Below are 20,736 nucleotides of genomic sequence, written 5' to 3'. Positions count from 1 at the left end.
CAGCTTGGGCTTTAACACTTTAAAGCACTTTTACCGTAAATACGTTAAACAGCTTACATAGCGCACTTTTTTTTTTTTACCGTAAAAAAATGACGCCATTTCAGATTCAGTTCTTCAGTTATTGTTGATAATCAAGTGATAGAAATAACAACCCGGACGTGGTTAATAGCAGCTGGCGTTTATTTGGTGTAAAACAGTGTGTAGCTACTTTTAATCGAAGTCCATTAAAGAGTGTTTTTGCTAATGAAGCTGCTGCAGAAGTCACTGTGTTTGAGAAAAAGGATGCTTGACATGGTAACAGAAGTTAAAGTGCAAGAAAATAACGTCCTCTCACTTGGAAGGATCTCATGGGAAGATCTCAGCATCTCATGGGCAGTAGAAGTCCCATTTCTGAAGAAACAAAAACATATTGCAACTGAATTTCACATCAACAACAACAACAAAATCATAGGACGGATACAAATTAAAAGTGCATTACACACGTTTGTTTTGACTTCAACCTCAGCCGGCATTAAAGCGTGGGTCTCTTCGACTACACTGCTGGGGAAATAGCCGAGACGAGCCTCCTGCTCGCCATAGTACGATCCTTGGACCTGATACACATAAAAATATGTCGTTATTCTTTTTATTTTAAAAAAGGATAATGAATAAACTTTGCTAATGTGTAGCCTCCATAAGCTAGGCTTTACACGGTGTACACAGACTCGGATGTTCTTATAAAACTACATTTATCAAAAATTTTCCAAGATTAATATCTAGGTCCTGTGAACTATTACAATCCTCAAACTTACACTGCCAGACCAAAAAAGGTTGCCCCGGTCTTTCAGCATGGAGTAGACGTAGACGAGTTGGCCTTGGTGGATGGGAATGAAGTGACAGTCCTGGGGATAATAGTCTTGAATGGCTTTGGCAATAAGGATAGGATCTGGGGGCAAATAATGGGTGTTGCATATTAAACACATTAAATATGGAAATCTGATATGTGTTTAGAATTTTGAAAAGTTAGGGCGCATAACAGAAGACCTTGCTAGTGCAGTTACAACAGTCAGGTTCTACTGTTGGTGGCTAAAAAAAAATGCAAGAGCTCCTTTTCTCATTCACCATTTTTACTGAGTTATGGTAGAGACTCTCTGAGGCAACGGTATGCAATGATTTTTTTTTTCTTAACTCACAACATTGCCGAAAACCAAAACTTCTGCTACAGGAAAATCCTTGAAACCTGCTTTTATTTTGTATCAGTATTGAAAGATATACAGTGGCATTCAGGGCACTCAGCAAATCTACTCGGAATGATTAAACAACATAGCATTGTACTGACATCTGGCAGAAGTATGACTACAAATGATTATCTTGCAGGTTAATACTCACGACTGCATTCTGCATCAGCACATAGTTTCTTGTCTGAGAGTTTTGGCATCTGTCGTCCCGCCTGTGTGTGTAACGGCAGAAGCAAGAGCAGCGCCCAGATAGTGTAGTGTCCCTTCATGATTGAAAAAATCAGAGTCTGCATGGGGTTTGGGGGAGCAGAGCTGGGGCAGAAGAAGGAATCCGGTTAAAGCCCTGCCTCCACACCACTCCCACTAGCTACTGCAAACAAACAGGGTGGAATGATGGTTAAATGCTCTTCTGGGAAGAGAAATCCTTGCCTGGGAGCATAGAAAAGGCATAGGGATGTATTCATAAACAGTTTTAAGGATAACAGTATCTTTAAACATGTTGATTAAAACTCAGAGTAACTCACAAAGCATTTTAGCACTATGAATATCAATATATATTTCAATATCAAACAGTTAATGGTGGCTAGTGCAATTGCATCACACCTCTGAGGTTTAGGGGTTTGATTCCTGTTTCTCTCCCGTGTGCATGGATGTTCTGGATTTCCTCCAGGTACTCTGTTTTCTTTCCCCTAGTCCAAAGACACATTTAGACTGACAGGCATCTTTAAATTGTTTGTGCAATTGGGTTGATACCCAGTCCAGGGTGTCCCTTGCCTCGTGCCCATGGTCCTATAGGATAGACTTCAGGTACAGTACCTCATGACCCTGTGAAGGATGAGCAGTGAAAAAATTGGATGGATGGACATTCAATCAAAAACAATATCTAAATTCCTTTTTCTACTAATAATTTAGCCATTGCTGTTTCAATATAAATCTCTACATATATTCATATACCCAGTGTAAATATACTGTATGTCTATAGTAATTGGCTGATATAGAGGTCTTTAAAGCTCTTGCTATGTAAGGAATATAAATCTATACTTCATCACATCAACACAGCTTCATTCAAAGCTTTCTCCAGAAGCATAAGCATTCGGATTCTACCAAGGGAAAATATGCAGGACTGAGAACAGGACGTAGCATGGAGGAGTTCCACAGGCTCTTGCTTGTGTACTGATACCAAACACACTCGCACCACTGTTCTGAGTCCCCCTGCACCTATAGCCAGACAGTCTGCATGCTCGGCCAAGACCCGAACAACTCACCTTCTCACAGGGTAGAAAATAAACAGACTGAAATTCCTAATATGAGCCGCTGGAGTCTCGAATGCTACGGTTTATTTGGAAGTTAAAATGACTAGAATTAATTTTAAGTAATGTAATTTTAATGTATATCCCAAACTTTTATATACATATACATATAATAGAACAAATTAGAATTTCTCTATGATAGTGTAAAAAAAATAGGTTTCCTATTAAATGTGGTAAATGAGGTTGAAACCTTTCGACTGCTATTTAGCAGATCATGAGCTCAAATCCCAACACTGCCTTTAGCAGACTTTTTAACAGCAAATTATTGCTTGAATAAATGAAGGTAAATGTAAGTTGCTCTGAATAAGGGGGTCTGCCAAAACAAGACACCATGGGTAGATCAATGTTTTACCTTCTTAATCAAAAGTTGTTTTTTTTTTGTCTAAATTGGCTCAAATTGTTTAGTTTTTGCACCATTTACCATTTGCACCATTCACTTCAAAGTTAGTCTGCCATTTTGTGAAATTGTGAAATCCCAAGCTAGATCCCATTGACTGAAGGTCTTTGACCTGCAGCTACTTCATTTTTTTTGTTGTTGTTGTTGTTGTATTCTGCAATTACTGCTACGACATGATCGATTAAGATAATTGCAAAGTTCAGTCGGTGTTCCTAATAAAGTGCCCAGTGAATACATTACCCTGCAACACTACAACACAGTACCTTCTGAAACGCCTCAAATTTCAAAATTTAGGAATTGAGAACTTCTTAAATATCATATATTTGAAATAAATCTACTCCAAGTTCTTTATCTTTGTTTTTTTTTACCTTCCAAGATCCTTGTTTTTGCTGGTTATGTAAATAAATGGTGAAAAAACTGAAGTATGTCAAACAAATGTCAAAGTTTGTCCTTTATCCTGCCACATTCATAGACATGAACCAACTGCACTGGTTCTATCCATGGCTTTACTGGGTGATTTCATCATCAAACAAGCTCACCTGAGAGAGTCTTTTGCAATGCTGTATCACCTGCATGAAGCACCTCCCCACTGTTTTTGCATGATACCAGTTTCATCCCCTCCCACCTGACCGAGAACATGAACAGTGGGTGGAGCTCGGGTGTTAACTGGAGAACTTTGACTCCAAGGAAACCACCAGTGACTCTCTTGAGCTATACACGATAGCAGTGAAGCAGGAACTTGCCAGGTAAGAAAAACACTGGTAAAATATACATTACTTCATAATGTTACTTATCTGAAATGTGAGCTTTGTCAAAGGTTTTGTATTGTGTTGTTGTCGTGGTGGTGGTGGTGGTGTTGTGAATATTAAAGCTGATATTGGTTGAGCTAAATCTGTGACAGTCATAGAAGAGTTTATGGAAATTAGCTTAAAGGTTCTGTATATGATCTGTTATCATCTGCGTCCTGAATGAACAAGAGAAAACAAAACACTTGCCTGAACAACCTTGGATGTTCAGCTGTGGAATGATTGTTAGTTTTGTGTTAGAATGGCACAAGCTGTGAAAAAGAATGGACACTGTCAGAAAAACAAAACCAGTCTGGCAGTCTTGAATGACTACTGGAATGTGAAGGAAACACTACTGCTTTTGTTAGCTTGCTGTATTTGCTTCACAAAAGTAGTTCAGAGACAACAGACAGGCTTTGGGGGATATTTTTAGCTTCCTTCTCTCAGGTCACACAGAAATCTGAGGTAAGTATTGAGAGGTTTACTTGTAAGGGATTAAGTTTATTGTCATTTGGTTGAGCTTTTTGTATTTTTTTAGGGTTTTAACCTGCTGAGTATCGCATCCACAATGAAGACGTCACTTGGCATCGAGAGCTGAAAATGATACTTGACTTTTCATACCACAACCAAACCTAAGGAGAAGCAACCCAGCTTGCAACCGCACAAAAAATTGACCAATGTTCTCAACAAGAAAGGAAAGCTTAACATCCCCCAGTTTGGATGATTCGTTCTTTCCCTTCTCCTCATCCACCCCTGTTGCCCGGCATCGCATCCTGGGTGCAGGGGTCAGAGCAAACAACCTGCTGGCATCGCACACAGACCATGACAGCAGCTCAACTATGCTGGAGAAAGATCTCATCCTGGCAGCTGAGGTAGGCCAGGCTCTTCTGGAGAGGAACGAGGAGCTGGAAGCTCAGCTGGAACAGATGAGGAGAGATGTGGAGGTCAGGGATTCCTCAGTGTTTCCTTCATTAACAAACATGAAGCTGCTATGCAAAAGTGGAACACAGTTCCTTGAGTTCTTGTTTGAGTTCTGAAACACAGTTGTTGTTTTTTTTTAAAGTCAGCTCGATCATATACTAGAGAAGAGAAAGATTGTCTTTGCCATGTTCTATGTTTGTTTTTTGTTTTTTTTTGTCAATTTGAAAAAATGCTTAGTCACACTTGTGGGTGGAAAGTGGCTGGTCTGGATTATTAGATATGACGTAACACTAATTAAGCTCAAGTTTCCATTTCCTTAATGAAAAACACAGATTTACAGGACTGTGTTAGCTTCACAGTGGTTCTACAAACTTTGCTTAAATTACCATGATTCATTATGGTGGGTGTTTATATATATACACACCTCTTTTCTACATATCTCCATCCAAATATTAGCATATTTTACTCACTGCTAAAATCTTGGTCATTACTGTAGCAAACTCCTAAAGCTAGCTAACTATTCGGACTTTTTACTTTTTTATTTGTTTGTTTCGGGTTGCAAAGCTACAGTATACTAAAAAGGAAATGTCTGCTAAACTGTTGGTCACAAATGCAATTGGAATGTTTTTGTATCTATTAGCCAACTCCTAACTACCTCTAAACGTAGATGTTGTTGCTAGACGTCTTTGTAAAGTAGCTTTACAAAGGTATTAGGAGTTGCCTAGTTAATTAAGATGATTAGAATTAATGTAATTATAAAACAGCAAAGTTTTCACTGTAATCGTAGGCAAAGCAACATTTGAATTTACGTTCTGTGCGGTTTTCGATGTAAAATATTTTAAAATATATTTGACGGGTGTGAACGCTTAGGGGATTGTGAGATATTGTTCGATTTTGTCTGCTTTACTGATTAGTCTGGCCCTTTTTTGTCCATTTAAAAAAAACTTTAACTAAATAAGGAATAAAACATTTTTAGGTCATAAGAAAATAATCAAAAAACTCAGAGTTGCTTCTTTTCCACTCCTGTGTTGATTATTTTCCAATAACAGCATGTCCTGAAGTGTTTTATTCCCTTTGTATCGAGCTATTACTATGGTAATGGCTGCTTTTGTGCCTTACTATTATTATTCATAATATGGAATATAATATGTTTTTAAAAGTTATGTGCGCAGTCCATGATGAACATGGAAGATAAGTAGGTTAATGCGGCTATATTTCAGGCTGTGCAGCAGGAGAAGCACACGCTACAGAGACACCTGGAGGTACGGGAACTAGAGGCAGGGCAGCGCGAGGCAGAGCTGCAGGCTGATATCGCTGCACTACGGCAACAGTTTGACCAGAAGCACAACCAGGTAGGAGTATCAGTATGGCTAGCATAGTAACTGTGCCATGATCTGCTTTTATATGTGTTTTCCTTGGTGTATTTTTGGAAAAGCTTTGTATAACTATTTTTAACTATCTCAGAAAAAATATGAAATCAAATATCATTTTTTTTTTTGCTGTAACACTCAACCAGGGTCGGGACCGACGGCGTGAAGAAAGTGAGCAGCTTGCACAACTGTCCAGTCATAACCAGAAGCTGGTGGAGCAGTTGGCTGAGGTGAGCGATCGGAAATTTCAAAATCATTTGTATTTTAGCAAATGTTGGTTTAACAATAGACCTGAGGCAGAGTATGTGTGATATATTTGCATATTCACACAACAAACCTTCCGCTGTAGTCACTGAATGACCAATGATGATTACAGAAACTACAAAGCCAGTTTTTAACTCTCTCTTCTAAAGTCTGTGGGTCTAATTCTGGTTATCTGCTCATCTCTTACTCCCAGGCAGTTTCGGTGGAACACTCTCTACGCCTTGAGCTGCGGACTCTGAGAGAGGAAATGGAGGACACAAGTTTCAGCAGATCAATAAACTCTGCTTGTCTGGACACAATGCAAGCTGAGGTACGCACACAGGCGACTTGAAATGAAGTCTCGTTTCTCATTTTTGTGAGCCCAAAAGCTGTCCATTTCAATGGGACTAAACTATCGTGCAAAAGTGCAAAATACCGTAACAAAACAAGATCAGAAAAATGACCACGAAACCAAAAATTTTACAATTAAATCTGAATCACGGCCATGAAACGAAATACACAACAATTTGGAAAACATGACCAAAAAACAACAGCAAAAAAAAAAAAAAAAAAAAAAGAGCAAAAACAAAAAAACCACAAAAGCAAATTTGTAAATACAAAAGCAATTTCCAAAACATGACACCAAAACTGAAAATATAGCTGCAAATTCACCTAAAACCCGAAAGGTCCTTCTTGAGCGTGACGTGCTTATTGCTGATTGGCTACGAAGGATATTTATAAAAGTGTCCCATTGTCACCAAACTAGCTCACAAGGAGCTGTGCTTTCAGTGATCAGTTTATTTTGTAATAAAATTAGAGAACACAATGGCAGATCATAAACTTGACAATTACAGTACACTAATATAGATATCATGTTGATCTAATGATTCTGTTTCACTATTGAACAGAATCGAGTGCTAAAGGAGCGATGCTCCAACATGGATAAACAGCTGAAGTCATCAGACGAGGACAACGAGAGGATAAGGATGGAGAGAGACGGACTGCGTGCGAGACTTCTCGAACTACAGTCCAATCTGAAAGAAAAGGAGGGTGAGGTGAGGAGAGAAGGGAAACGGGAGATCGGTTCTAAAAATCATGATAAACAGCACCGTAAATCTCGCTGAAGTAAACTAGTAGAAACTTGTTTTTTCCTACCTTGACTTTTATGAGGTCGCAGGTCCTGGTGCTATTGACAGAGTCTAGATTTGCTGATCTCTGCCTTACAAAATGTCCTCTTTTGTGAGCAGTATGTTACATAAAACAGTCTATTTACTTAGACAGCGCATTCACTGCTACCCTTCACCAGCAGCAAAATTTGGAATTAAGTCAAAAAGGAACATTTTTGTGGGTTGTCTCTGGCTTTTCCACAGCTGGAGCAGCACCAGACTGAGGTGTTCCAGTTGCGCACCATGAATCGGAGCCTCCAACAGAGAGTCCAAGCGTTAGGAGAAGAGGCCAGTCTGGAGGAAAACACCTGCTTCCCGCTTTCTCTACAAAGTGAACTGCAACAATCACAGGTAGCACTGCAGATACACACACATCAGTAACACATCACACATCAGTATACACACACATCAGTAATAAAAATTACATTGAATTTACAAATGCATATATATGTTTAATGTGATTTGAGTAACATTAACACAATTTCATTTTCTGTTTTTGGAAATCTAACATGATTTGATAATGTAATAACAAATACATTGTTTGTTTTATCACCAAAATGTAATACTACGGTATAGATACATTTCCCTTTGGTTCCAACATCCTCATGAGATTACACAATATAACTAGTTTATGTCAATTGATCACACTCTGTCTACATCGTTCAATCTACTGAATAAAACATGTTTAAATTAAGTTTAATATAAGCAATGAAATCATGTTTTATTGTGAAACGTAATTTATTTTATGTGGATTTTTTCTTATATCTGGCTATCCTAATATTCCTGTATTTTTAGGGCTGTTAAGAAATGGTTAAAACACAACAAGGTGCAGAGAATTTCAATTTAAAAACTTTCTTTGAGAATTTTTTAGAGCCTGAGTATTAGTTTTGTGTAATTAGTAGTGACAGATTTTGTAAACACTTGGCTTAACTAGGTAAATAGAAAATATTGGCTTAATTTAACTAAGTAAAATGGAAAATAGGCTTTAGATATACAGTTTTGTTCAGTTATAAATACACTGAAAAATTATCAGAATTATGCAAAAAAAAAAAAAAAAGTATGTGAATGTATAAGTATTGGCCCCCCACTTCTGTGACACTTTGCTCTGGTATAACCAGTCTCCTGCAAAGTATGTTACAGTATGTAAGCCAGTGTAATAATGTGTTTATGGAAAACTTTACCTTTGAGTATTATTAGGATAAGAGAATGCGAGGTAGCTGAAATGGTGGTCTCATTTTCATGGAAATTGTTAGTTTTCAGTTGGTGTTAGTGATCAGTATTGTTTTTTTTTATTATTATTATGTGTGTCTGAGTGTTTGTATCATGAGATTCAGTTCTCGGACTTTTGCATAACGTTCCCTTGATTACCGAGCTTTATGTTGGATTTATATCTGTTTTATTTACTTACATTTATATGGATCCGTGCATTAAAAACGGTTTCATATATTTACCCATTGAATGTCATTTGGTTCAACAGGCCAAAGAAAGCATCTTGGCCCATTCTGCTGTCCTGCAGGAGAAAGAGGAGGAGATTGAAAGGCTAAAGAACGAGGTTGGTTCACATTTTCACTGCATCCCAGTGACCAGTGGAAGGAACCGTGACCTCCACAGAGGTCCTTTAAACTGGCAGTGGTCTACGTTGGTTGGTCCAGGATCACTGATTTGGCGCTAGTGTACAGTAGTATATAGATTTGTGCTCTATATAAAGTTTGAATTATGACTATTTCTGCTGAGGTGACTTTTTCAAATATATATATATATATATATAAGTAATATATTAAGGCTACAATTTGACAACTGAGACATAGATCAAGGCCATGACATCATACTTGGTACATGGCATCCAGCTGAAAAGGTCCATTCACTTGGATTTTTGTGTCCATCGAGTGAATACTTGCACAAGCTACTGTAAAAGAATATTTGCTACTAATAGTCACTTAAGGCTAAAATTGACTCCAGTATATTCTTCTGCACTAGTCCAAGATAGAAGGCAAATCTTATTACAATTGGCTTCAATCATTAGAAAACTCAATATATTATTTTGTAGCCTGTAGTATTCTTCTTTAACTCCCTATGTACTAATGTCACAGCTCTACTTTTTTTGTGTGTTCTGTATATTCATAGCTTGAATCCAGCCAAGAGGAACTATCGGCTCTAAGAGAGAAAGTGAAGACGTTCTGCAGCGATCCAAACAAACCACCATACAGGCAAATGACTCAAAATTTTGTACCTTTCTAGTCAATAACATTTCGGAAATCTCTTTATCAGTTACTGGAGAAAAAAATAGCAACAAGATAAATCCAACCAAAGAGTCTGAGAGAGATACACTTTATCTTATTTGTCCTCCTTAAACCAAGCGTAACTAAGTTATCAGACATTTTAGGAATGTCTTGCATTTCCAAGGTGTGTAAAATGCACAACAAATACTTGCTACGCAAACATCAAGTACGAAACACCAGTGTTTGAGGCGTTAAGCTGTTTGGATTGGCGCAGGTGTAGTTTCGTGTCTTGCCTAACCTTGTTTCCCAATGAAGTGGTTTCAAGCTGTTACTATGTTGTCATCACAGTGCCTTGGAGGAAGAGCTGGCGTTGGCACGGCAGGAACGAGACATGCTCAACCAGCAGCTCCTCAACACCATCAAACACAAGGTGGCGCTCTCTCAGGAAGTCGAATCATGGCAGGTGTGTGAAAGGTTTCCTTCTGCAGTACCACATTTTGGCAATAGATAGAGCTGTGTGAAAATTTACAATATGATGTCATAACTTGTTTGTTTGTCTGTTTGTTTGTTTCATTATCTTGGTATGTTTAAAGAAGGAGGACATTTTAAATGATATAAGTGTTCAATTATATTGCTAGAAAATTGGGCTTGTTGAGCAATGTTCAAATACTGGTTTTCTTGTTGTATCTCGATCATTATTATATTGATATTGACCACCATATAAATGATCATAACAATACAAATAATAACCATTATTATTTTATACCTATGATAACAGACTTCCTCTCAATGTTCAAACAGCGTACCATTAACTGTGCACCACTTTCAGCTTCCTTTCCTCTTCCATACCTCCATCCTGGTGCACTGTCACACCCATAGAGATACGGTCACTTTTCTGGCATCATGATGTGGTTCTTAGAGTTATTCATAGAATTTCTGTGCTTTGTCTTTTGTTTTTGATCTTCTCTGCTCCTTTTCTCTTTTGTCCAGGAGGACATGCGGCTGGTGATATGCCAACAAGTGCAGCAGCAGGTACAAGAAAAGGGTAAAGAGAAAGAGATGACGGCATCGCCTCTGCAAAGAAATCTCCGCACAACCAGGTCTTTCCGTATACCAAGAGAGGATGGGAAGAAGAGCTTCTTCTCTTCCTTGTTTGGAGGGGATTAAAAAAGTTGAACCCCAACACAGGATGAGGACACAAAACTACTGAAAGGATGATGACAAAGTCACAGCTACTGAAAGGAAGAGGACACAAAATGAAATAGATGTGTTAAAACTTTCCGAAAGGAAAAGGATGTGAAAATACTGAAAGGACGCATTAGAGTAACAAAACTACTGAGAGGACGAGTTAGAAGACACAGAACTGCTGAAAGGACGAAAAATTAGGACACAAAACTGCTGAATGGGACGAGTTAGGACAAAAACCATCACTTAAATATTGTAATGTAAATAATAATAATAAGGACTAAACACAGTATAATGGCATGGCATTCATGTATATTTATTTTGTCTATATTCCTTCTTGATGTACAAAATATGATACAACAAATGTTTCTTATGGCATCACTGTTGATAAACACCTTTATATATAAATATATTTAATGTCAGGCTTTCTTCATGCTTCACAGATCATAAATATTTCTGCCATTAATGAGGTAGCAACTGATATCATTTTGACACTTCATAGCACCCTAACGAAAAAAAAATAGCTTTTTTTAAAAATAATTTAGCTTAGAATTTCACATTCCTCCATCAATCATGTCTTTATCACAGATGTGATGTGAACCTTTTAAATGGTATATAAACAGAATGAAAATACACCACAAGGGGGAGCTTTTGTACATTCACACTACCTTAATATGCTCGAATTCATGATACATGAATTCCCAAAACACACCCAATAAAAAACAAATGTATGTTTATGTTAAGGTATGTTCATTCAACACGTTCTTTCCAAGCCCTGGTCTAGAAGAAACCGTTGTGTAGAGCAGTCTAGATTTAAAAGCTACTTATACAGTACATTATAATTAAATCACTTCTGTATGACGGAAATATGCACATCAAAACAAAACGATGTAATTTATTACACTTGTTAATGAAACGCCTAAAGCCAGAATAGCTCTGGACAATTAAAAGCCATCAATCATCTTTAGTACAAAATGTTCAAGATAATTTGTCAAATCCAAATTGTTTCGCTTTTAGGGTTCTTTGTTTTCCAAATGTTCCATTCAGCCACCTGAGTATTCCACCCAAAGCTACATATTTCCGCTGGGTTGGGAAGATGAGCACAAAAAATAGCACCATGTATGAGTTTTGAATATTGTACACTTCATTGTTCTATGATGTGATGTTGTAAATTGCGCATCCAACGTGGATCAGGTCTGGGCTCATAGCTTCTGGAAACGACATCAGAAAACAGACTTTCCGCCTCTGCTTCAGATTCTTTATTCTCAGAATAACAAAATGAGGACTTGGAGTTTTCATCAAAAGCAAATAGTACTGAGTCATTCATATTTCCAGTTTGACTTGTGTCTACCGAGTTGAGTTGAGAATGGCTTGAGAATGAGTCTGTATTTAGTATAAGGCCATCAGAATAATATTCCGCTTCTGTCGGATATTCCCATTGTTCCTCCATCTTCGCAGCTGTGCTGTACAAATCAGGCAACGGAAGCATGTCCTGATCTGCCCCGTCCATGAGTTGGGAAAAAAGCCCCTCCTTGAAATTTTCTTCAGACCCACCGTAATAGCACTGGGATGAGTCTTCTGCCAGTTCCTGATGCGTAGCCTTGCAGTCATCTATATGTATCCGTGAAACTGGTAGAGCTCGGGGATCCTCAGGGTTAAGTATTCGGACCACTAGAGTTCCTTCAATAATCTCCTATGAGGGACATGAGAAGGAACGGACTATAATTATTTTCGGGTATCTTTAATTCACAGAAACCTTTTCTGAACAAACGTCTACATAAAAAAAGAGATTTAGTTGTATAATCTATGCTTTATATTATATGAATAAGTATTTGTAGATTTTAGCTAACATACCATAGCTTTGGGAATGTAGTTGTTCTTTGACGGCTTCACATAGTAGTAAATAAAAATCAAACCGAACACAGCAGGAATGGACAGCAGTGGAAGGACCACCACAATTACCACCCATACTTTTCCTACTGGAACATGAGAGAAGTAAAAGATCATGAAGAGAGAACCACAGTGTTGTGAATCACGACTTATTTATTTATAATGATGAAACCTTCTAAGGATTTAGACCCCTTTGATAGATTCGACATTTTTCGTTTTAAACAACAACACTTGCTCACACATGTAAAATCCTTAAAGTTGCTATATTTTTAACAGTTGGTGAAAAAATCCAAGTCTGGTGCTTTTCATTCTATTCTCTAATTCGTCATGAACTCACCAGACCATCTACCAACACTGACTTTTAGAACTGATGCTCTAACTTCCATGTATGTGGTTCATACCATTTGGATCCGGATGCAGAAAAACACACATGGTGGTGTTCTTGTTGATTTTCGACCTTTCTGCTGTAAGGAAGGCATGAGCATTGATGCAGTAGTTCCCAGGTGGCAGATTCACAAAGTTGGAAGTCTTTGTAGTTATATTCTGTGCAATATGCTTCTTGAATAAAGGATAAACACAACAATCCACCTTGTAAAATCATGCAATCTTTAACTCTCACATTTTGAGTCTATAGCAATTCAACTACAATATTTTTAATTTTTGTTTCAAAACAACAACAAAAAGTGAAAAAAGCTGTAATACGTAAACATTAAAATATGAGAAAGTTCTGTAAAAGGAAAACAATCAACTGTAACAGTAAGTTTTATTTGCAAAAAGTTAGCCATTTATTGCTTTGTCTATTTACAGTTCGATTCATTTTTGTGTAAAATACAACATCTTTACCTTAAGTGCTTAGGTTATTGATGTATAAAGATAAACTTAAGGGATATCGTAACCATAGCAACAATTTTATTTTCAGTTTTGTGTGTCAAATAATAATATTACATGATAACGTTGTAGACTTTGAGTTTCCCTCACCTTCTGACCAATCAGATTAGAAATTGCAACAATGTGCCTGTGGTTCTCGGAATGTCTGGATCTCCAGCTTGCATCATGCATTAGTGATTAGTGAAAAAAAAAACAGGATCAGTGAATAGTGTTTTACCTTTGATTTGTTGTTGGAGATTATTTGATAAAGGTCAATGGAGAATTTCATCCGCACTTCCATCAGCGACTGGACCGGATGGCTGAGAATAATGCGTATGGAATTTTGTTGAGCAGACATGCTCAACTTGGGGGCACTCAAAAGAGCTGCAAGGTAACCAGAACAACTTCATTCAAAATATAGAAAAACCATCCATCTTGACCTCCTCAATTCTGTTTCCCAGTCCATGCTGATGAAATGCATCCCGTCGGCATGATGCTACCACCACCATGCTTCATTCTGATGATGGTGTTCTCCGGGATGTGTTACTACTCATACTTACTGTATTGATAAGGCTGGAAGCTACGTGGCAGGCGTGTCCATTCCGACCGTTCTTCCTTGCATCCTGCTCCGACTCTGACAAAATAGTCCGTCAGAACACTCTGGTTGAAGATGAAGTAGCATTCCGTCGAGGTGATGTTCGCACAATCTCCGATTTTATACCATGTTGGCAACAAGCTACAAAAATAAATAAATAAATAAATAAATAAATAAATAAATAAATAAATAAATAAGAAAGATTTTCCTTTGCAATCGTATAATGTTTTATTTGTTTTTTGCCTGAAAATGAATAAAGCTTTTAAGATTTGCCAGTCCCTCTACACATTTTGGTTCATTTACACTAGAAACATCAGCAACAGCCATCGCAAACACAACAGAGCAGTCATGTGTTAAAGAAACGTATATACACGTTCACTACTACTACTACTTCACTAACTGCCAACGATCTCTCAGGACATGTTCGCTGTTTGACATGCGATTCTTTAGCTCGGCACTAGAGAACCTCAGGTGTGTAAAATGCAATGTTTCACAGGAGCGAAGAATTGTGAAAAAATATTTATAAACAAGTTAGAAAGAAAATAAAAAAGAAAATAAGTTAAAAAGTAAAAGAACAGGAATATATAAGAAACAAGCTTATCCATCCATTAGGAGGAAAATATCTGATGGCTTCCATCCTATAATGGGAAAAAACTCTAGTAAAAAAAAAAACACTAGAGTTTCAGTCGTTTTAGATTTGCTGTGCTTCCTCGTGCATTTTCAGCATTTTTAGTGTGTTCTAACTGCTTCCTGATAGCTTATCTAATTTTAGATTTAGTCAACCGTTAAAGCATGAGCCAGTTATTATATTGCAGTATGAGGAAATAAAATAATAATAATAATAATAATAATAACATTTTTAAAAATCATCAGTATTATTATTTTTGAATTAAAAACACATCCCAATATATATGAGGGATGTGGTAGCCTAGTGGTTAAGGTGCCGGACAACCAAGCAGAAGGTCGTGAGTTTAATTCCCATGTCTGCCAGGCTGACAATGCTGGGCCCCTGAGCAAGGCCCTTAACCCTTTAATTGCTCATTTGTATAAAATGTAAGTCGCTCTGGATAAGGGCGTCTGCTAAATACTGTGAACATACATATGTGTTCTTTAACATGCTGTTCATCCAGTTATATCTATGACGCATTTCTCCTTAATAATGTCAGAATTTGGGAGGTGAGGCAAGGTTAACGTTACACCCTCATGTTGATCACTCTTTTGACAGTAACAAAACCATGTACGGTGGCGTGTTCTCCATAACCCGAAAAAGATCTCCGTCCTAAAGACGTCCCTGTGTCGGAAAGGTCACACCGGAGGCTCCTTCCAAAATATATTATGTTTTCAATATTATGTCCCAGACATAATTAAAAATATCTGCCCTGTACCATACAGTACATGTTGCCATGTAAACAAGTTGTTGCTAAAATAACTATGATGTATTAGGAAGCACTAATAGCAGAAAGCATCTGGTAAACGATACGAATCAACATTTTAAGTAAATACTTTAGATTCGTAATTGGAAAAGTACAACACCTATTGTACTATCGCTCCCTGGCAGGTTTCGGTCTCTAGAGCAGAAATATAACCAATGATTTGTCAATGTACTTATTTAGACTTACAAATTGTCAATGTCTATATACTCGAGGGAGTATCTGGTTCCTTTTGGGTTCCCTGGTCCAGGAAGCCAGCGAGCCAAAGCCTTGAAATCCAGCAACTCCACACTCAGGTTGAGCGGTGGAGACAGAGAACCTGTCATGGCACGTTTAAAAAAAGACTGTCATACCAAAGTAAGAGATAGTATCAGGGTGCTGCTTTAAAAGTGTCAACCTGAGTTATGTACATCTCTAATTATCACATAGATCCCTGACACCATGAGAACGCTTTGTTCTACTGTGGTTTGTATTGTACTTCCAGATCATGTCTTTCTTTGCTACATATTTTATATTAATCTCTGAAACGGTTGAAGTTCTGTGGTAATGATCATGACGTAGATGTAGTTCCAGCAAAAGGAAAGATACCCTCATTCTCACATGTCCTTCTGCAGTTCTTTCACGCATCATTGTTGTTATGTTTTGCAAATGTTAGGTTATATCAACTGGTGACCCGTTTGAACTAAAGAAACACAATATCGTATCTGGTTTATCAGTGTTTCGTAGATTTTTCATTTCCTGCGTGATCAAATGTTGTAACTGGCCAAATAAAAAAAAAAACAATCCCAAGAAAACCCTATGTGCTCCGCCATCATGGAAAGGTTGTCCAAGGCCCAATGGTGTGAAATTTTGTGAAATTCACTTGTTGGAAAAGTTATATTTTGTCTGCCTCTCTTTCTCAACCGTTTATTATTTAGAGATTCAGTGTGTCAGTATTTATTTTATAGCAAACGTTCTGTAGGAACGTAAAAACCTTAGCCGCTAAGCTACAAAACTGACAGTAATGTAGTCTCCAAGCTACTACTTTTTTCCCCTTTTTTTAAGTTACAAAACTTGATGTAGCCTACGAGCTATGTTTTTTTTTTTTTTGTTATTTTTTTGTTTTTTACGAAGTTCACCTTCATGCAAAACCTACCCCAAGCACTTTTAACTGCTCTGATTGGATTCTCAAGAAGATGAATAGATTTGTTTAGATTATTCCAACACCAGCAGCGATCTCCAAGCCTGAAGAAAAGTCATGTAGAAAAGCCAGACTTTATCGATTGTTGGGATTAAAATTTGCGCACATAAAAATAAACAAATAAATAAATAAATATAAAGCCTTTGTATGTTAAACATAGTCAGATTCATGCAGGGTGATTAGTACTGTGTCATGGTTTAGATTTTGGGGACAGGAATTAGTTAGATAAGATGAAAGGACTATTAATGGGGATATTATGGCGTGATGCGGCTCAAAAAAAAAAAAAAAAAAGAGATCGTCCCAAAAGCGTTTTTATTTCTTTTCCACCACACAGGTTTTCCTATCATTTTGAACATTTCATGTCGTGTAATGTTCATAAATCTTCTTCACATCTTCTATACATTTATAGCTTTTATAGCGAAATGAAAGATTTCCTCTCAGCATTTAAAAAAAGAATACAAAAACAACCCCGTTTTACACAAACTTTTGTACCCTACAGTAACAACTGACTTCCGCAAGGATTTCAGGTTTAAAGCATGTTTTCATATCTGCAGTTATCTGCAGAAGCAGGTGCGGGTATACAGAAGAAAAAAAAATTTTAGAAAAAATGTATTCCTTTTAACAAGAGAATGCAGTCGGTGTGTAAATGCAGAATTTTCACTAATGTTTTTTTTTTCAGGCTCGGTGCAAAAACATAGAGGCATATTTTGTTTTGACTACACAAAATGTTTTGACTGAACATATTTCGTGGAGCAGGGAACCAAGTGCGTAAAAAAAAACGTCTAGTGTCTTGATAATATCCAATCACATTTAAAGCATTTAACCTTTAGGAAAGATCTATGATTTGACCGTGATTTAATTTGACCGTATATCCGCGTATATGTGATTTTCTTTATTTGAGTGACTTTCTTAAAATATGATGTCAGAGTAGTGTATGAATTAGAAAATGAGGAAATATTTGAAAGACGCTTCAAAGCCAACACGCTTCCCTCTGTGTACTGAACAAGCAAAAGCCTTAAACAAGGAAGTTGAATGTCACAACACTGCAAATGTAGTCAAATCATTCAACCATGCGTGACCTCAATATGGCATTCTGGGATGACACTTATACAGGTTTAATAATGTACCTTAAGTGCCATGATTTGTTTGGATTAATGTTTATTCCTTGTTATTCCACAGCTTTGCTTTCAGTCTGTATATGAATATCTGTTAATGTTCCTCGCCCGGTATTATTCTATTGAGCGCCTCATATTAGACACCTGCTGCGTTTTTGTGTTACTCTTTCTGATCTAGTCTACTGATTCTGATCTAGTCTATGTTCATTTAACTACAGAATATCATCAGGTCTCTCCCAAACCCCCACCCCTCCAACACACACACACACACAAACACAAATGATCTCTTGTGGGTTTACCTTCAGACGATGCTTGATAACTCAGGAGCAAGGCCAAAAGTGTGGCAGCCATGTGTGCCATAATGATGAGCTTCCACTGAGCCTCTGAAAAGAGTTTCTGCTCTGCAATATATTCACACAGTACATTGTCACGTTTAAAACAAGCGTCACCTTTTCGAAATGTACATGTTGCTGTAAATTGTTGGGATGAACATCCTTGACCTACATTTCTTGAGCTGCATGTCCTGGCCGGTCCGTTCTGCAAGCGAGAACTTGCCGTACGATTCAGGTTTAAACGCTCAAACACAAACACGCTCAGAGCAAATTTATACTCACCGACAAAAATATAGGAAACGATATCCAGACTTTAAGGCTCATTGTGAAGCACAAAAGAGCGCACCGTCGCTGAAAGAAAGAAATTCTCCTGAATGAGATCAAATGTCCGCGTGTTTGAGCGTAAACCACACTCTGGAGAAATGCATTGTGATTCCACTTTTAAAATGATTCCACTCATGATATAAATACATAAATGAATCTTTATCCTGTAGAGTCGAATCCATCAGCAACACAAAGCGCCTCGCTCTGACTCCAGCCTCAACTGCCTCGTATTACGCCAGATTTAGTCATAAAAAAATTTAAAAAAACAAACGTTCAGACATTTCACTTAAACATGTGAAACTAGACCTTCCTGCCAGACAGGTACGATCTCATCTGTCCGCATTGCGCAGCACAGCCCATACATCAAGGACGATTTCTCTATGGAAAGCACAAAGGAGATACGTCGTCGGTTAGGGAAGTGAAATCAGACAATACTCGACGACAACGATGACACATGGGGGAATAAATCAACGAACAAACTTAAGCCTCCTGCTTAGTGTTTCAAAAGAAAGATATTTCCTTTTAATAGCTTAGAAACTGAATCTCCAGGATAATGAGCACAGTATAAAGTACAGATTATGCAGGTTAACGCTTAACTGGCAAGCAGCCAAAATATCCGATGTGCAAAATAAATCAATCAATCGATCGATCAATAAATAAATAAATAAATATGGACTTAGCAGATAGGACAGCATGATCGATGTAGTATAACATAACACGTCGCGTCCTTCTCTTTTTTTAAACGTATAAATAAAACTCAACGGGAAAAAAAAAAACAATCCTTTTCATAATGTCAACTTCAAAAGTATTGGCACCCCGAGAATAAATAACATGCCACGGGCTGTATTTTGAGTGTGAACCTACTGTATACTGATGCTGCATAGTTTCGTAACACATTTTGTTCCCATATGAAAAAAAAAAAAAACAACACAAAGGTAAAAGCCTTTAAAAAGCTCTGAATCACTTCCTCTTGTAAAGTGATCTCAGACCGAGCAGACCATTTTCAGCTCCTTTATATTCTTAGGTTTCCGCACACGTAGGCGTCTGTCTTCCATTCACACAACAGTACAGTCTAAGATGAAAGATTTTCTGGGTTTTTTTTTTTTTTTGGTTATGTTTTATCAACCTGGCAGAGGCAAGCAGGATTTCATCAATCTTCACAAAACAGTTCCAACTAACAGATGAGGTTTTTTTTTTTTACATTTCTGTATAGAGAACGTCCGTAACTCCTTAGATGACGTTCATGGCCAAAACATTTTGATTTTAGTCTCATGGTGCATTTTGTAGGTTGCTTTTTTTTTTCCACACAAGGTCACGGGACTGATTTATAAATGTAACTTTTCACTATCGTTCTGCTTTGTCGTGTTTTTTTCCCCTCCAATGTTGTTGGAAGATGAAGAAATTGTACATTTTTTCAATACAATCTCACTCAAAGGGAACAAGAACAAAACTTTCTTTTGTTGTTAAAAAAAATTGCTTTAAGAAATATGTTTTAAGGCATGTCACGATTTTACTGCATAATTTTAGTTTTATTTGTAGCAAAAGGAAAAAAAAATAAAGTATGTTTGAATGTAAAAGTATGTTTGCCACATCTGATATCATTCCCTTGAAGGGTGCCAATATTTCTGTAATCGACTGTATATTATCAATGTATAACTAGTGGAAGTCTTTTTACTAGGCTAAACATATTTCATTACTCATTTACACTGATTATATGCATTTTAGGATATTTGGTTTTATAAATAAAGTAATTAATTAACTAAAAAAAGAATAATTTCAGGGAAAAATGATTCAGGAAAAAAAATGTGCACATGCACTTGTGCTAATAATTGGTTGTAGAATACATTTTACAAGATTCAGCACAATATTTATATCATAAAACTTTCAAAATATTGTCACTCCTCTGGATTAGTTGCTTGCATGTGGATTTCTGTTAAAAAATATTTAAAACTAATATTTGTTTCCTTCTTTATTCATTCCTTCATTCACTCAATCATTTTCTACCACTTATCCGAACTTCTCGGGTCACGGGGAGCCTGTGTCTATCTCAGGCATCATCGGGCATCGAGGCAGGATACACCCTGGACGGAGTGCCAACCCATCACAGGGCACACACACACACATACACACACACACACACACACACACACACACTCATTCACTCACACACTACGGACAATTTTCCAGAGA

General features: G+C 37.3%; 3 protein-coding genes across 15 annotated transcripts; 1 reads left to right on the top strand and 2 right to left on the bottom strand.

Annotated features, from left to right (window-relative positions):
• Positions 1-162: 162 nt before the first annotated feature.
• mia (MIA SH3 domain containing) lies at positions 163-3,538 on the bottom strand. 9 transcript variants are annotated; one of them, XM_027178621.2, is made up of 6 exons: positions 3,464-3,538; positions 1,971-2,042; positions 1,369-1,529; positions 792-925; positions 483-593; positions 163-390 (listed from the first exon to the last, which is right to left on the bottom strand). In XM_027178621.2, exons 2-6 carry the CDS (start codon positions 2,000-2,002, stop codon positions 367-369), a joined length of 462 nt encoding a protein of 153 aa, XP_027034422.1. In that variant the 5' UTR covers positions 2,003-2,042; positions 3,464-3,538; the 3' UTR covers positions 163-366. The 9 variants fall into 9 exon arrangements, with proteins under 9 accessions (XP_027034422.1, XP_027034429.1, XP_027034428.1 ...); XM_027178628.2 differs by having other exon boundaries at positions 1,369-1,587; positions 1,821-2,042; positions 3,464-3,508; XM_027178627.1 differs by lacking the exon at positions 3,464-3,538 and adding an exon at positions 3,293-3,448 and having other exon boundaries at positions 1,369-1,587; positions 1,821-2,042.
• bicdl2 (BICD family like cargo adaptor 2) lies at positions 3,538-11,225 on the top strand. Its single transcript, XM_027178611.2, has 11 exons — positions 3,538-3,670; positions 4,248-4,653; positions 5,851-5,982; positions 6,147-6,230; positions 6,458-6,574; positions 7,152-7,298; positions 7,614-7,760; positions 8,887-8,961; positions 9,534-9,616; positions 9,977-10,091; positions 10,619-11,225. Exons 2-11 carry the CDS (start codon positions 4,387-4,389, stop codon positions 10,793-10,795), a joined length of 1,344 nt encoding a protein of 447 aa, XP_027034412.2. The 5' UTR covers positions 3,538-3,670; positions 4,248-4,386; the 3' UTR covers positions 10,796-11,225.
• crfb12 (cytokine receptor family member B12) lies at positions 11,109-20,595 on the bottom strand. Of its 5 annotated transcripts, XM_027178616.2 has the most exons (9): positions 18,694-20,595; positions 18,395-18,573; positions 18,190-18,291; positions 15,785-15,914; positions 14,131-14,306; positions 13,809-13,954; positions 13,105-13,261; positions 12,668-12,792; positions 11,109-12,506 (listed from the first exon to the last, which is right to left on the bottom strand). In XM_027178616.2, the coding sequence occupies exons 3-9, from the start codon at positions 18,248-18,250 to the stop codon at positions 11,958-11,960; spliced, it is 1,344 nt and encodes a 447-aa protein (XP_027034417.1). In that variant the 5' UTR covers positions 18,251-18,291; positions 18,395-18,573; positions 18,694-20,595; the 3' UTR covers positions 11,109-11,957. The 5 variants fall into 5 exon arrangements, with proteins under 5 accessions (XP_027034417.1, XP_027034414.1, XP_027034419.1 ...); XM_027178613.2 differs by having other exon boundaries at positions 18,395-20,595; XM_027178618.2 differs by having other exon boundaries at positions 12,668-12,789; positions 18,395-20,595.
• Positions 20,596-20,736: the final 141 nt, after the last annotated feature.

Source organism: Tachysurus fulvidraco, chromosome 26 (genome assembly GCF_022655615.1).
Source record: "Tachysurus fulvidraco isolate hzauxx_2018 chromosome 26, HZAU_PFXX_2.0, whole genome shotgun sequence".
Lineage (NCBI taxonomy): Eukaryota > Metazoa > Chordata > Actinopteri > Siluriformes > Bagridae > Tachysurus > Tachysurus fulvidraco.
The sequence above is the reverse complement of the archived record's forward strand: the minus strand, read 5'-3'. Positions and strand labels throughout refer to the sequence as shown.